At 42.6% G+C, this 15,988-nt stretch overlaps 1 protein-coding gene across 1 annotated transcript in view; it reads left to right on the top strand.

Annotated features, from left to right (window-relative positions):
- PELI1 (pellino E3 ubiquitin protein ligase 1) overlaps positions 1 to 15,988 on the top strand; it is a 259,696-nt gene that overhangs the window by 108,804 nt on the left and 134,904 nt on the right. Inside the window, exon 3 of the mRNA XM_044055562.1 lies at positions 6,262 to 6,363. Coding sequence (XP_043911497.1) covers positions 6,262 to 6,363 — 102 coding nt within the window. The remainder of the gene's footprint in view (positions 1 to 6,261; positions 6,364 to 15,988) is intronic.

Below are 15,988 nucleotides of genomic sequence, written 5' to 3'. Positions count from 1 at the left end.
TTCTACAGACCAGGAGTCCGATGACTCTGACCCTTCTGATTATCAGGACATGCCCTTAACCTATAATGATTCAGATGCAGAGGAATCCGTTCCCTCTGCCTCCCCTTCAGAGGATTTTTCTTTTGGTGAACCTTGCATACTTTAAGAGAGCATTTCCGCTGGGAATGCCAGGACTACCCTCAGTCTAAAAAGTGACTTGGAGAATTTTTAGAGTTGCCTCAGTACAGGCTTCTTGCTATACCCCCTGTCCTGGATGTTGTAGATGATGTTTTTATGGAATCCAGTCTTACTCCAGATACTTACCCCCCAGCCCCTAGGAAACATGACGGGTACTAAAGAGTACCCGATTCCCACAAATGACTCTTCAAGAATCCTACTGCGGATCCATTGACCATTTCCCAGGGACCTAAAGGTATTAAGGCTACTACAGCCAAAAGTCCTACCCCTTCTGACAGGGATTCCAGAGCTTTAGACAGATGGGATAAGAAGGTATATACCTCTGCAACTCTTGCCATGAGGGCATTGAATTTCCAGTTTCACATGTTGAAGTACCAGCAGCATATTATGGAACTAATTAAACAAAAAATGGTGTTACTTCCAGATTGTGCAGAAAATAAAGATTTACAAGAGTTAATGCATTCTGCAAACTAAGTAGTAAGCATACTTTGCAGTGTGGCTTTGATGCCCTAGAAGCATCTTGCAGGGCTGCAGTCAGTGGGTCTGTACTGAGAAGGCATGCTTGGCTGAAGGAACAAACCTTGCCAGATCATGTCAAATCCAAATTGCTAGACGCTCCTTTAAATAAGGACTGTTTTTTTTTTTTACACCAAAGCAGAAGAGGTTCTCAAAAAGATGATAGAAAAAGCTAAATCTATACAAACTGTTAAAGAATTCTTACAAGTGCAACCACCTATATTCAGTAGGCATTGACCTTCTAAAAACTGGCCTTTTCCAGCCCCTTCCAGGCCTTCTCAGACCAAATCCAGGAGAAACGGGCCACCCAGACTACAGTGTCCGGGCATACAGAGATCTAAGCAATGGAGTGCCCCCACCTCAAAAACAGGGAGTGGTAAGACGCCCCTTATGGAAAAAGTTCACAATGACTTTTCATTTATCCTTCCCAGCCCTGCCCAATTACTTGTGCCTCTAGGAGGAAAACTTGCCCTTCATGCAAAAAACTGGATGTCTATTACTCAGGACAGATGGGTGCTAAACATTGTATCCCAGGGGTACAAATTCTGCTTCCATACACTGCCAACCCCAAGTGGGTTTCCAGACCTTCCTCCAAACCAGTGGGCAGAGGTTCAAAAGCAAGTACTTTCCCTGCTCAATATCAGAGCTATTCAACCTGTTCAGGTAGAACAACGGGGGCATGGTTTCAACTCCAGACTTTTTTTGGTGCTCAGAAAAGAGGGCTCTTGGCGCCCAGTCCTGGATCTATCAACTCTCAATACCTTTCTGGTGGTCCCAAAATTCAAGATGCTTTCCCTGCAACAGCTTCTCCCTATGCTAGTCAGGGATGCCTGGTTAGAAGCTCATCTGCACATCCCCATAAGGCAGTCATTCAGGAAATATCTTCGCTTCAGGGCAGGCTCTATGCACTATCAGTTCTCTGCACTTCCCTTTGGCTTCTCTACTGCACTCCCAAGTATTCACAAAGTGCCTGGCTCCAGCCATTGCATACTGCAGGCAGAGAAATTTCCAAATTTTCCCATACTTTGGACGACTGCCTGATTCAGGTGGGACAGTCAGGAATTGCTACTTCAGCACCTGGCTTTTGTAAAAAGCCCTCTCACTTCATTGGGGTATATCAATGAAAAGAAATCACAACTGGTGCCCAGTCAAAAGCTTGTATTCCTGGGAGCTAGCTTGGACACAACTTCCCAGATGGCATTTCTCACTTCAGAAAAACAGGTCTGTCTGACAAACTACTTCAAACAAATGGCCACCAGAACCCAGCTATCTGCAAGAAAAGTTCTGCAACCCCTAGGGTTCATGGCCTCTTGTATTCTGCTTATTCCATATGCAAGACTGCATATGAGGAAACTTCAATGGTACTCTTTGGTGCCAGCATTCTCAGGACCTGGACACAGTCACTCCAATCATACCTTGTCTAAGGGCAGAGTTCCTTTGGTGAGCAGAAGCATGCAAACACAACAAGGGACTGCTTTTCTCTCAACCCCTCGCCGCCCAAACCCTGACTACAAACGCATCAGAATATGCATGGGGGGGCTCACATGGGCAGGCAAATGCATTCAGGGCCACTGGAGCCCAGCCCAGATTCTCTTGCACATCAAAAAGAGATGCTAGCTGTACAGAATGCTCTGACAGCCTTCAAATACCTAATCCTTCCAGGACAACTTCTTATAAAAAGACAACACCACAGTTGTGTGGTACATAAACCTGCAGGTGGGAACCCATTCTTACCCACACTGCAGGTTAGCCATGGCCCTGTGGAACACGGCCTTAAGCAACCAAGTGCATCTACAAGCTCAATTCCTGCCAGGCAAACAAAATTCACTGGCAGACGACTTAAGCAGAAATCTCCTAGACCCACACGAGTGGAAATTGGAGCCACCTTCAACCTTCTGATCCAGAGATGGGGGACACTGTAGGTGGACCTATTTGCCTCTCTCGAGAACCACCAGTTGAGAAAATTCTGCACCAGGAACCCTCACAGCAGGGCCTGGAAGGTGGATGCCCTATCCTTTCAATGGGAAAACCTCTCAATTTATACCTTCCCCCTCTGCCCCTCCTCTCAAAAGTATTACTCGAGAAAAAACAGGACAGGCCAAGGGCAATTCTTATTGCCCCAGACTGGCCACGCCAGCACTGGTACCCACTCTTGCACAGTCTGACAACGCTGCCACCCTGGCACCTTCACCAGGCTCCTACCCTTCTGTCTCAGCAGGAAGGACAGATTTTGCATCCACAGTTGCAGTCCTTAAACCTTGCAGCCTGACTTATCCATTGAATACACCACCAGCAACACTCAGCAAAGGTGCTAGACGTCATTCTTGAAGCCAGAAGACCTAGTACTAGGAAATCCTACGCTGAGAAGTGGAAAAGATATTGTTCTTAGAGTCCGTCTCAAGGGAAGGACACAGCAGTGCCCTCCTTACCTCTTATCCTGGATTAACTAGCACAGCTACTCCACAGAGGGGCTATCCTTTTCCTCCATTAAGATTCATGCCTCTGCCATCTCTGCTCATTATAATACTGAGCCACCTCTATTCTCTCACGCTCTCATCAAACAATTCCTGAGCGGGGCTAACAACTTAAGGCCCCCTAGGAGAGCACCCACCCCTGCCTGGGACCTTAACTCACGCTTCCCCCCTCTCCAACCTGCAGCTTCAGCAGAGTTAAAATTCCTCTCTTGGAAAACAGCCTTGCTGTTGGCCATACCTTCAGCAAGAAGAGTGTCTGAGTTACAGGCACTAATGGCTGTGGAACCCGTCATTATTTTCCATGCTGACAGGGTTTCCCTCAGGACTAACCCGTCCTTTATGCGTAAGGTGGTGTCCAGTGTGGCTCTAAACCAATCCATCCATTTGCCAATCTTCTTGCCTAACCCTCAGAATAAAGAGGAAAGGATCCTGCACTCCTTGGATGTGCACAGACAACTCAGGTTCTACCTTGATAGGACTAAACCTTTCAGAAAATCTGTCCAGCTGCTAGTCAGCTTTGCTACAGGGGCAGAGGGCAAGGCCATTTCAAAGCAAACTATTTCTAAATGGATACCACACTGCATCCATTTCTGCTACAAGCACCATGGAAAATCTACCCCACAGGTGATCAGACCACATTCCACTAGGGCTACTTCTACCTCTGCAGCATTTCTCAGGGGAGTCCCTACCAGGGACATCCTGGAAGCTGCAACCTGGAGTTCTTCACACACCTTCACCAAGCATTACCACTTACCAATCTTTTCTAAATCCAGAGCTGGATTTGCTACAGCAGTCTTGCAAGGCCTACTAGCCAGCCCCAACACTTTTTGACTGCCTCCACCCTTCCTCAGCTTTGGGAATCAACCTAAGTGTGATGACTGCAACAGTGAAACACTAAGAACATAGTACAGTTGTGTACACTTACCGTAAATGTAGATGTTCGAGTGTATTCACCATTGCAGTTTTGATTTCCCTTCCTCCAGCCCCCTGGCTTTTTCTCTGTCTTTCTACCTCTCCTCTCTATGGCCATTCCTAGTGGCATTGGTATTTACTTTTTACTGGTGGTGTTCCCCACCATATACTAGCTTCCTATTTGGGGGCTCCTGACATTTGGGGCAAGAAAGAGTGATGTAGTGGCATCATGGAAGAAGCAACAGCATCTGATGCAGAAGTCCTAAGACTCTGGTTTTCGGGCTGACTGAGGGCTACCTGCAGGCAGATAACCCAAGTGTGATGACTACAACAGTGAATACACTCGAACATCTACATTTATGGTAAGTGTGCACAACTGTGCTTTTCATCCCTAGTCCGCCTATTTTAACAACCTACCTAGCTTCCTCTTACCAAATTGTCACCTTACCCTGAGGAGCCAGATAGACTGACTGAAGCCCTTTCTTTTTTTCTTCCCGCACTTTCAGTCATCATTGTGTAGTCCACTTCAACTATGCATGAAATTCAGTCTCGGAGTTAAAGCAGGTGCATCATGGCGTCTTAGGAGGAGCTGGAAGCTTGGAGCACTAGCTGGCATTGCCAGATTGGATGCAATAAATTGCAGTCAAATCTGCCAGACTGGATAAAATGGATCCAGTGTTACGGTAAGTACATCTGTTAGACATCCCTTTGGATAGGTCCGTGGTATTAGTCTCTCCATAAAAATCTCAAAAATTCAAACAAAATCTTAAAACTATGGAGACATGAATTAGTAGTCAGCCACCCATTCCAAGTTGTCTCTAATTGTCCAAGCAAGACACTCGCTTTTTGTAATTGGATAACTCACCGGTTTAAGCAAAAAGTCTTTTGGGCAAGGGGGGACCTGGAGGGGGGGGGGGCTTTCTCTCCATTCCAAGGTGGCCGAAGTTATTTACCAAACGGTGGCCCTTTTTTAGGAAGCAAGCTAAACCATAACAATTTACACACACAATCTGGGGAGAGTGTAACCTGGAGAGGTGGCAGAGCAGTCATAGGCAACAAGAAGGTGAGAGAAAGTAAATGCAACTACATCATAGGAATGACCTGGCCAGTGGTGACTGTACTGACCCTCCCCCCCCCCTCCCCAATACATTTCTTGGAAATGAAAATGCCTGTCTTCCTGAAGATGAGACTCTGTTGGTACACTGCCTATACTTAATCAGTTTCTGTTTTTTGGGGTGATAGAGCCCCTCTCTGTAGCAGCAAGGTAAATTATTTCATTATAGGCTGTCCTTGGTTGCAAAGAACGATGACCCTTTGGTACCAGTGTTGGGTTTGTTGAGGATAAACAAGTTCTTAAAAGTTGTAGAAAATGTTAACTCTTTGGTGTCTGTTGCCTGTATCTATCTCAAAGGAAATTTTGACCACTTTTGTACCTGAAAAGCACAGTTCCACTTGCATGTTATCAAGGATCACAAGCAATACTTTGGGCTTTGTGTGCATCAAGGCCAGCCCCCAGTGTGTTTACAAAATGCCTAACCGTGGGGTTTGCATATTAAACTTTGGTGCATATTACAAAATACCTTGAGTAGGAAATACACTGAGTAGTCACAGACTAGAAACACTGCAGCTGGTTTAGAAATGTTTTATACTAAAGTAGTGTTATGTAGCAGATGTTTGGAAGGGGAAAGATTTTTTCAGTAATGTTCTTTTGCTGTAAGAGGTCCTTTTTATTTAATTTATTCCAAAATGTAGCTTTTCAGTGGTCTGATTGTCTGGGGATAATCTGCATTCACAAATAAAGGGCAAAGGTAGTACATAGCTCATTAAGTCATAGCCATACTTTCTCAGAATAGGGAGGTGTTGTACCGAAGTTTGGCCCTTCCAACATCTTTTTTTATTGAAGCTTGGATGAAAAATGTAAGATTATTTTCACATTTCTGTTTCTGTCGTGTGTGTGTCTGCGGAACAAGCATTTTATTTGCTGATTTAATTGAGCGTCATGTATGATTTTATTTCATACTTGTTTCTGTTAGTATGAATGGACCCTAATGCACTGGTGTTCTACCACACACATACTTGTAAATCATGATCTTTGGCAGTTTAAACTTAAATCACTGCATAGAGAATTGACTTGGTGTCTTAATATGTGATAAATATATTTGTTTGTTTATTTCTGATGAAGGCGATCAGCAACAAGGACCAGCACAGTATTTCCTACACTCTATCAAGAGTTCAGACTGTGGTTGTTGAATACACCCATGACAGTGGCACTGATATGTTTCAGGTAAGAATGTCTGAATTCCTGATGCTTTGGTTAAAATTAAAACCCTCAAATGTACTTTTAATGTGAGATAATTAGACCCTGCCTGTATGCAGAAATCCACCAAGTGTTGCTGATTTGGCAGGTTACAAACTCGCTTTAATGTCAGCATAGGAATTTAATGATTTGTCTCCACACCAGTCATCATGAAAATATTAACTGTTAGTTAGTATGAAAAGTCCAGCAATAACATCTTAGTGCAGAAAAGTTCTTTTGTTTTTAGGAAGTCTGTCCACCCTCTATGCCTCCCATGTCTAATTTTTCTGGCTTCCTCATGTGTAATCTGGTACCTTCAAGTGTCCTTGTGCATCACTGTCTTGTCAGCACATCACATGCATCTGATCATTCTACCAGTGTCTAGGATGCAGGAATGGATCCTTTGCATAGGTGGAGATGTTTGGGGTTGAAGGGAGTAAACACACTTTGGCCAACCCTCTTTTCGTTTGGAAGGGTTCATGAAGGCTTCTGTTATCACTGACTGCTTGGGGTTTTAGGTGGTCAGTGACTAAGTTTCTTACTGGTGTGCAATTGTCTGCTCATATAGGTTGTGGGAGTGCTGTAAGTTTCATTTTGATTTATGTACTTTTTTTTCCTCCCCAGACTAGTTGTGTTTTGTTTTAGCAGTTGCACAGTTATTTCAAGAACTTTGCATTTGTCCTATAAACTGGATTATTGTTGGACTGAAGTAAACATACATGTACAGCTCATTCCTTGCAATTGTATGAAATGCAGTCCAGTAGAAAGGTTTTATCAAAATATAATTGTTAGCTTCCTCTAAATTTTGCATTTATATTCTTCCAGTTAAATTTGTCCTGATTGTATAATCTGGTTTTGTATTTAAATTATGTAGGAAAATATATAAATATATATATATATATATATATATATATATATATATATATATATGTATATATATATATATATATTTTTTTTTTGTGTGTGTGAATTTGTGTATGTGTATATATGTATGTATGTATGTGTATATATATATATATATATATATATATATATATATATATATATATATATATATATTTTTTTATTATTATTATGTGTGTGTGTGTGTATATATATATATATATATATATATATATATATATATATATATATATATATATATATATCCACACACACACACGTATTTATACATGTACGTATATAACTTTACCATGAAGAGTGTTCTGCAGCAGCAGTGTGTGTTTTTTTTTTCCCAAATTTACTTGAAGATGTTTTGTTGTGAAGTGTTTTAAATGGTTTGGTATGCAGTAGGCAGTACTGTCCTACAGAGCGTGTTCTACTCTGGAACACCTCTGAATTGGTATGTTCTAAAAGTACTTGTTTTTCTTTGATTTGTCCAGTTAATGATTCACTGCTTTTACTGCCTGTGATTGTCCGTCTGGGTTGTAGTAGCTTCCTTTTATTGGAGGCCTAGGTAGAAAAGGTTCAGTTACAAAATAGGCAGTTTTATACAATCAAGAAACCTGTAAAGCTTAAAGTTACAATGTGGGCATAAGTAAATGCAGTCCGTAAAATAGTCATTATTTATGCAAGACAAATTTGCATGTACAGTGAGGTTTAAAATGTCACATTACAGTTGTACATTTGTAAGTAGGAGAAATGTGAGAGGAGGTGTGAGAGTCGAGTAGAAAGCTTAGAGGAGGTGAGAAAAGGTGAGTAGTTTGCATTTGTTTGGTGATTTTATAGAGAAAAAGAAAATTGTGTAGTTGTAGAAAGTAGAGAGTATGAAGTGGATTTCTGCTGAAGGGAAAAACTTTTCATGGGATAAGTAGAGAGTAAAATAGGCAGTAAGGGCAAAGGGCTAGAAGACAGTGGAAAATTACACAGAGTTTAGGGTATGCAGGGTAATGTAGGTGTGTAAGGGCCAGGGTAGTCTAACCTGGGGAAAGTGCAGGAGCAGAGACAAGTGTTTTTTTAAAAAAAAAAGTGGTTTTAGCAAATTTTTGACTTTGGATAGTTGATTTGTTGTCTGTTAGTGATGCGGATAGAATTCCAGATTTTGGAGAGATAATTTGAGTGCAATGACAGACCAGTAAAGTTGTGGGTTTTAGTTATGGTTAATGCGAATTTGTCTGTGGAGCATAGTGATCCTGAGGGGTGATGGGGGTTTGGTGTAAGGTTCCACTAAGGCTTGGAGATCAGGACGGTTTTGAGGTTTTCAGATTATGAACAGATGCTATCTGAGTGATAGAGAGATTGTGTGAAAGATGCAATTGGCATAACTGTTTCAAAGCTAGGCAGTGATGAGATTTAGCAGATCGGTTTGTGACGAATGTAGCTATTGTGTTATAGCATTCAGTTTTTGTTGGTATAGATGGGAGCTGACTAAAAAGACAAGTTTAGGTGTCAAGCCCTTCAGAGCTTTCCTGATGTTAGAGAGTGCTTCTCTGCGAGCTTCCGAAAATCAGTGTTTGGTTTGTGCTGTTCTTTTACTGGGTAGGTAAGTTTCCTTTGGGGAAGAACCTTCCACATTTAAAAAAAATGTATTGTACATTCTTATTCAGGAAAGTTATTTTTAAACTAGGAGTGGGAGGTTGGCACAGTGGTTAAGATATGTGCTTTACAGATGCAAGGTACAGGGTTTGATTCTCACATTGGTTAACTGGCTAGGCTTAAAATGGCCCACAAGGGTAGTTAGCGTAGCACTAATCTATGAACCTTTGAACCTGTACAATGAGACATAACTGTACTGACAAGAGCGCACTTTTTTCCTTTCTATATAAAGTTTAAAGTATTTGAAAAGCCTTTTTGTAGAGAAATTCTGTTTATTGTACTTAGTATTGACAGTGTTTTAAAGTGCTTTTTATTGGGTTCATGTGAAAAAAGGTATTTTAAAGACGTTAAATTCTTAACGGAAAAGAGGCACCATTTTCTGCTCGACTGCAGAATAAACTACCAGTCCCATGGTTCATCCTTCCAACTCCCAAGAAAGGATGGCCCTTGGAGGCCCATCTTAGACCTTTCCCATTTAAACACCTTTCCAAAAGTTTCCATCTTTCGCATGCTGACTCTGCCTACTCTACCCCCCTCTTATTCTTCACCAGGCCTTCATGGTATTATTGGACATAACAGGTGACTATCTTCACATCCCCATTCACCAATGGTTGAGGAGGTTTCTTTGCTTTTCTCTGGCTTCCTCTCATTTTCAGTTTTGTGCTTTGCCCTTTGGTCTATGTACGGCACCGAGGGTGTTAAAATGTTTAGCCCTTGTTATAGCCCACTGCAGACTGCAGGACATACAGATATTTCCATATTTGGATGACCTGCTTCTGCAGGACCCCATCTCCAGAATTACTCCTGGACAATCTTGCGTATGCAGTGTCCCTCAAAGAGGGCTAGCGTTTACCATCAACCTCCAAAGGTCTTCCCTGATCCCCTCCCAGGATCATGTCTTCCTGGCATGCAGGATTCTAACAGGTGCAGTGATGGAATCTTTTCTGGGGGTAAACAAGCTGTCTCTCACTTTCTATTTCCAGGACCTAATACCACTTCAGTCCCTGACCGCCAAGGAGTTCCTGCACCTCCTGGGGTTCATGGCCTCAGCTATTCCACTGCTTCACTTTGCCAGACTACACATGAGGAAATTTCACTGTTTCCTGAGAACAGTTGGAAACCCACTCATCCTCTGGAATTTGCTGTCCTCCTCCTGTCCTGTTTGACAAAGGGGTTAGAGTGGTGGATTTTCCAGGTCTCCAGAAATCCAGGCCTACCCCTTTAATCACTTCACCTACCCAGGATCTGTACACTGATGTGTCAGACACATGATGGGGGTGCAACACTGGAAAGTCAGGGATCGGTGGTCCCCTCCTCAGACAAAAGAACACATCAACATAAAGGGAGTGAGAGCTTTGATCTTTGCCCTCAAACTCTTCAAGTCCAGGATTTTACCAGGAGTTCTAAGGTGGTTCACAGACAATACCACAGTCCTCTGTTACATAAACAAGCAGGGAGGGACAAAATCCTGTATCCTCTGCAGACTGGCATTATAAGCCTGTGAGATAGCCCAGCAGAGTCAGGTTTCCCTCCATGCCGTTTACATTCCCTCAGCTCAAAATGTGATAGCAGATCATGACTCTGTCCCAAGAGTAGATGTTGAACAGGGATGTGTTTCTGGACTTGTCAGTCAGTGGGTTATCCCTCAGCTAGATATTTCTGCCTCCCCTGTGAACAGACAGCTTCCCAGGTATTGTGCCAGGATTCCACATCCCGGGGCATAAAAGGTGGATGCACTATCTTTTCCATGGAAGAGGATGTTTCTGTACGCATACGCCCTTCTCACTCATTCAGAAGGTTCTGCTGAAAATTCAGATGTAGCCACCAAAAATCTTGCTGGTTGACCCCCTTTTGGCCAAGAGAGCATTGGTTCCCCCTTCTCCTTCATTTAATCAAGGGCAATCACCACAAGTTACCCCACAGGATGGACCTGCTCACATAGGACAAGGGAACTCTAGTACATCCACAAATGTCGACCCTAAACTTGACTCTGTGGGTGCTAGGGATTTAATTCCCTTTAGACACCTTTACACTGAGGGCGTGCTGCAAGTTCTGCAGGATGCCAGAATACCCACTACTAGGAAATCTATGTCTCCAAATGGAAGAGGTTGTAAACGCTTGTAACCACAGTCTGTAAAAGTGCCAGTGGTTTTGTCTTATCTGTGTGAATTTGAGTGGATTGTCATATTCCTCAGATAAGGCACATCTGACTGCCATCTCTGCATGCTTACCTACATCTCCTCTTTTGGCTTCCAGGTTGGAAGTCATGCTGTTCCTGAAAGGTGTCCTTCATATTAGACCACCAAGGAAACCAGTGCATCCTCCTTGGGATCTCAATTTTGTCCTGGAAAAACTTAACCCTAGCTCCCTTTGAACCAGCAGTGTCATCCTTGGGTGCTTTAGTTCCCCTGATTGCTAGGACTCCTGGATTATCATCTTATTCTGGTGGCAGCTCATAAGTCTTCCACCAGGAAGATTTACTGCAGCAAATGGAAAAGTTTTTCCTTTTGGGCTTCTCAAAGGAGTTTAGACCCTTTCCTGTCTCCTATTTCTGCCATTCTCGACTTCCTAGCCAATATTTTTCAACAAGGAGCAAGCTCTTCTGCTATCAAAGTTCAATTAGCTGCCATTTCTCATTTTCACATGGGTGAGAATTCTGCTCCTCTGGCTTCTTCCAGACTGTGTAAAGGCTTTATTAAAGGTGCTTTCCTGTTACGCCCCCCCCCCCCCCGGTCAAGGATCCTGTTCCCCCATGGGACCTTACTGTGGTTCTTCAAGCTTTGGTTGCTCCGCCATTTGAACCTGCAGCAACCATAGATCTTATGTTTTTGTCTTGGAAAACAGCATTTCTAGTCGCTATCACCTCTGCTAAAAGAGTTTCAGAACTGCAAGCTTTGTCTATAAGTTCCATGTATGATTTTCCATAAGGATAGGATTTCCCTTTGGACCAATCCGTCCTTTCTTCCCAAGGTTGCATCACAAGTTAATATCAATCAGACCATTAACTTACCTGTTTACTTTCCAAATTTTGCTAACAAAATGGAATGCAGACTCCATTTGTTGGATGTTCATAGACAGTTACGATTTTATTTACACAAGACTAAAACCTTTCATAAATCTGATCAGTTGTTTGTGTCCTTCTCTAAACCCTTTTTGGATAAACCTGTCTCCAAGGTCACTATCGCTAGGAGGATTTCCTTGTGCATCCTTCAGGTCTATAAGGATAAAGGTTTGTCTCCTCTAGGTCAGGTGAAAGCTCATTCCACTAGGTCAATGGTTGCTTCTGCAGCCTTTTGGTCTAGAGTCTTGATTGCATGATATTTGTTCTGCAGCTATTTGGTCCTCATCTCATACCTTTTATCTCTCACTACAAATTGGATTTGACTTCTAGAACAAACTCATTGTATTAGGGTACAATGGTTCTCTGCCAAATGGCGATCAGGGACAAAGAAAAAACAGGTTTGCCTTGCTTAAAAGTAAAGCCAAGCACGGTTCATGTTGTCTGTACTCCTCAAGCTGCAAAGGTATGTTGCTAAAATAGCTTATGCACACATTAGTTTATTTCATTTTTAGTAGGAATAGCATCTCTTTTCAGTTCACAAGTTTAAATAAGTGTAGCCAATCTGTTACCTGTTTTACACAGAAAACACCTGAAGTCCTTGTGCTTGCTTTTTATTTTAATTTGATTGAAACGTGAGTAATCTATGGAGCCAGAGTAGCAGAATTCTATTCATCAGAGCTGGTGACCTGTTTTCATTTAAGTAATTGCTGATTAAATTCACTGTTTCACCCATATGTTGAGTACCTTCATTAATTACATAATTAGCTTATTTTTGCATTATTTTCTTTGGAGCCTAGGGGTTTTTAAACATAGAACATTACAGAAAACTTTACTGATGGGAGGGGGGTGGTCATTACATTACCCCAAACTGCTGCCAAGATAGAGAAAAATTCCATTGTATGGGTCCATGATGCATTAGATCCCTATTCTATAGCGATTGCCACTTGGAAAGCAGCTTTGAAGATGTGCATGGCTAAGAATTGTCCCTTTCGATATTAAAAGACAACTTTTGAATGCACCTTTAGGCAGAAAAAAATCTCTTTGCCTTGTCCTCTCCAGGAATCTCTTTAAAAATCTCGAAGCTAGAGGAAGACCAAGTAGCCGCAAAAAACGGCTATTCCATTCTACAGTATCCTAGGTGTTCTAGAAATTACCCAACTAACCATTGTCCCTTTTGCAGGAAACTGATAGAGAAATCTCTATAGACAGAAAAGACAATTTGAATAATGCATCAAATATGAAAGTAAGGGTGGCTTCAAACCAGACATTATGGTTATAGATGGAGGCGGAGTGAGGAGACCCCCATCAACCATCATTGGTACCCTTCAGTTATGCATACTTCATTTTTACCCCATAGAAAATTTGTGGGTGGGAGAATTTCCTATTTTATTTATTTATTTTATTTTACATTTGTTAACCGGGAAATTCCGACTGGACCAGGTCCATTTTCAGCGGAGGCCCGGGGAGAAAAGCTCCAACATAAAGTTATACAAATACAGTACATCCAGCATAATACACAAAACCGGTTACATCATGTATGCTGAGCATAGTAATATACAAGAATTAATAAAAACACTCCAGGTAAAAGATATAGAACATGGGTAAAAAGACAATGTCAGTCATACTTTGGTAAAAAAAGAAAATATATCAAGTAAGATTCCACAGTTAAAAGTACCCTTTCAGATGACCAAGCCTACAGGGGATCAGAGCTCCAGCATGTGATCAGAGGGGAATTTGGGGAATTAATAGTAGTATGGGTAGGGTTATGTGATACAAGGGCAAAACCATGTACTAAGAAGGTGCGATTTGAGGGAGTTTTTGAATATGGATGTGGAGGGGGCAGTGGACAACAGATACGGGAAGAGAGTTCCAATTTCTGGCAATGGTGTGGGAGTAGAGTGCTTTCCCTGCATTATTGTTAGCCTTGGTGATGGAGAGGAGAGATTTTTCACTGGATCTTGGGTATCGGTTTGTAGTATAGATAGTAAGTAGGTTGGATAATGAGGGGTTTTTTCAGGATATTTGAGAATATTGTAGGCTGTGCCCAGCTGGTGATAGTTAAGTAGCTGTGGTAGCTCAAGCCATTTTAGTTCTTTTAGTGCAGCACAGTGATGGGTTCTATAGGTTGAGTTAGTAGCAAACTTGGCTATTTTATTGTAGCATGATTCTAGTTTGTCTAGGTCACATTGTCTGATTTGGGTAAAGATTGGTGCTGCGTATAATAGAGTTGAGAGGAGGTGGCTTTGTGCAAGAGTGACTCTTGCTTTTTGTGAGAGAAAGGACTTATGCCTGTATAGGGAGCCTAGTTTTTTGTGTACTAGTTTTATGGTGTGTGAGATGTGAACATCAAAGTGGAGATTATTGTCTATTTCAATGCCCAGAAGTTTGGTGTGGTTAGAAGGGGAGATGGTGGTGCCGTCATTAGAGGTTATGGTAAAGGAGAGGGTTTTTTTGATCTATTAGGGGTAAATAGTAGCAGATGTTCTTCATCTCACATTGCTGCAGTCCTTACTTATGGGTAGTCCGCTGTCCTCGGTCGGCCCGAATACCAAAGTATTAGGCTGACGTCGGTCATGGGCGCCTAGATCTGACATCAGAGCGTCAGGGTATAAAGGCGCATGACCGACGTCATATCCTCAGTCTTTTTTGCCGCATGGTCCAATGCAGAAGCGGCGTTGCACGTGCCGTTCGGCGTTCTGAAATTTTTCGTTTTCGGAGTTTCAGACCGATACCAAGTTGGGCTAAGTACCCCGTTGGGGAATATTTTTGTTTTTTCTTGCCTCAGTTACTTACCGGATGTCAGAAAAAGTGAATAATTGTATTTCTTGTGGGAAACAGATACCGCATAGGGATTACCACTCGCTTTGTATTCCTTGTCTGGGACCGGAGCACGACGTAGTCGGGTGTCGGTTTTGTGCTAGGTTTAATAAGCGCACTATAAAACGGAGGTTAGATTGCGCTAGGTTAGTCTTTGGCAAGAGGTGTAATTACAATATGCCGTCGGATGTTCCGACGCCTGCTTCTACTAAGAAGCGCAAAGACAAATCTTTAAAGCCTAGGCAGGATGATTCGTCCGTTTCGGACGCCGGACCTTTAGAAGCTACAGCTGAACAGGTGGATCCGGCTGAAGTTTCTGTTGAGTCCCAGGGGGAAACTTTGATTTTACAGGATGTGGCCTCTCAGGAGGCAGGTCAGGCTGAAGGGGCCTCTCAGGTTACTATTCTCCCTTCTATGCCTAAGGTGGTTAGGCCCTCTGCTACTGTTTCTAAGGCTACTTCTAAGGGCAGGTCTGTCTTGCCTTCCTCTGGTGTCAGTTCTGGTTCTTCAGGGTCTGTGCCTAAAAAGCACATGCTTAAAATGGCAGAGGATTTGATTACTTTAATTAGAGGTTCTATGCCCCCTCCTGATAAGAGGCCCAGGATGGAGCCAGAGTTGGAAAGTTTGGAGCAGGCCTCAGATGATTCAGAGTCTTCTGCTGAAGACATTCAAGATTTCCCTCCTTATTCTGATTCTGATGCAGAGGATTCCACTCCTTCTGCTTCTCCTCCAGAGGATTTTTCATTTTCAGAAACTCTGCATTCCATGAGGGAGCATTTTAAGTGGGAGGGCAGGATTACTCTGATTCACGGAAGAGACTCAGGGAGTTCTTGTTTTTACCACAGCATAGACCCTTAGCTATACCTCCGGTTTTGGATGTTGTTTCAGATGTTTTCTCTGAAGCTTCCCTTAATCCAGATTCTGTGCCCCCTGCCCCAGTTAAACCGGACAGGTATTACAGGGTGCCTGAGGCTCATAAATATCTGTATAAGAGTCCTAGGGCGGACCCAGAAACTATTAGTCAGGGGCCTAAGGTTGTTAGAGCCTCTGTTGTTAAGAATCCGGTTCCTCTGGATAAGGAAGCTAGAGCTTTGGATAGATGGGGTAAGAAGGTGTATACCTCTTCTACTTTAGCAATGAGAGCTCTGAACTGCCAGTTTCATATGTTGAAGTATCAGAATTTCCTCCTTTCTCAGCTAA

Source organism: Protopterus annectens, chromosome 1.part2 (genome assembly GCF_019279795.1).
Source record: "Protopterus annectens isolate FY-2018-M chromosome 1.part2, PAN1.0, whole genome shotgun sequence".
Classification (NCBI taxonomy): domain Eukaryota; kingdom Metazoa; phylum Chordata; order Ceratodontiformes; family Protopteridae; genus Protopterus; species Protopterus annectens.
Note: the sequence above shows the minus strand (reverse complement) of the source record. Positions and strands in the feature narration are given on the sequence as shown.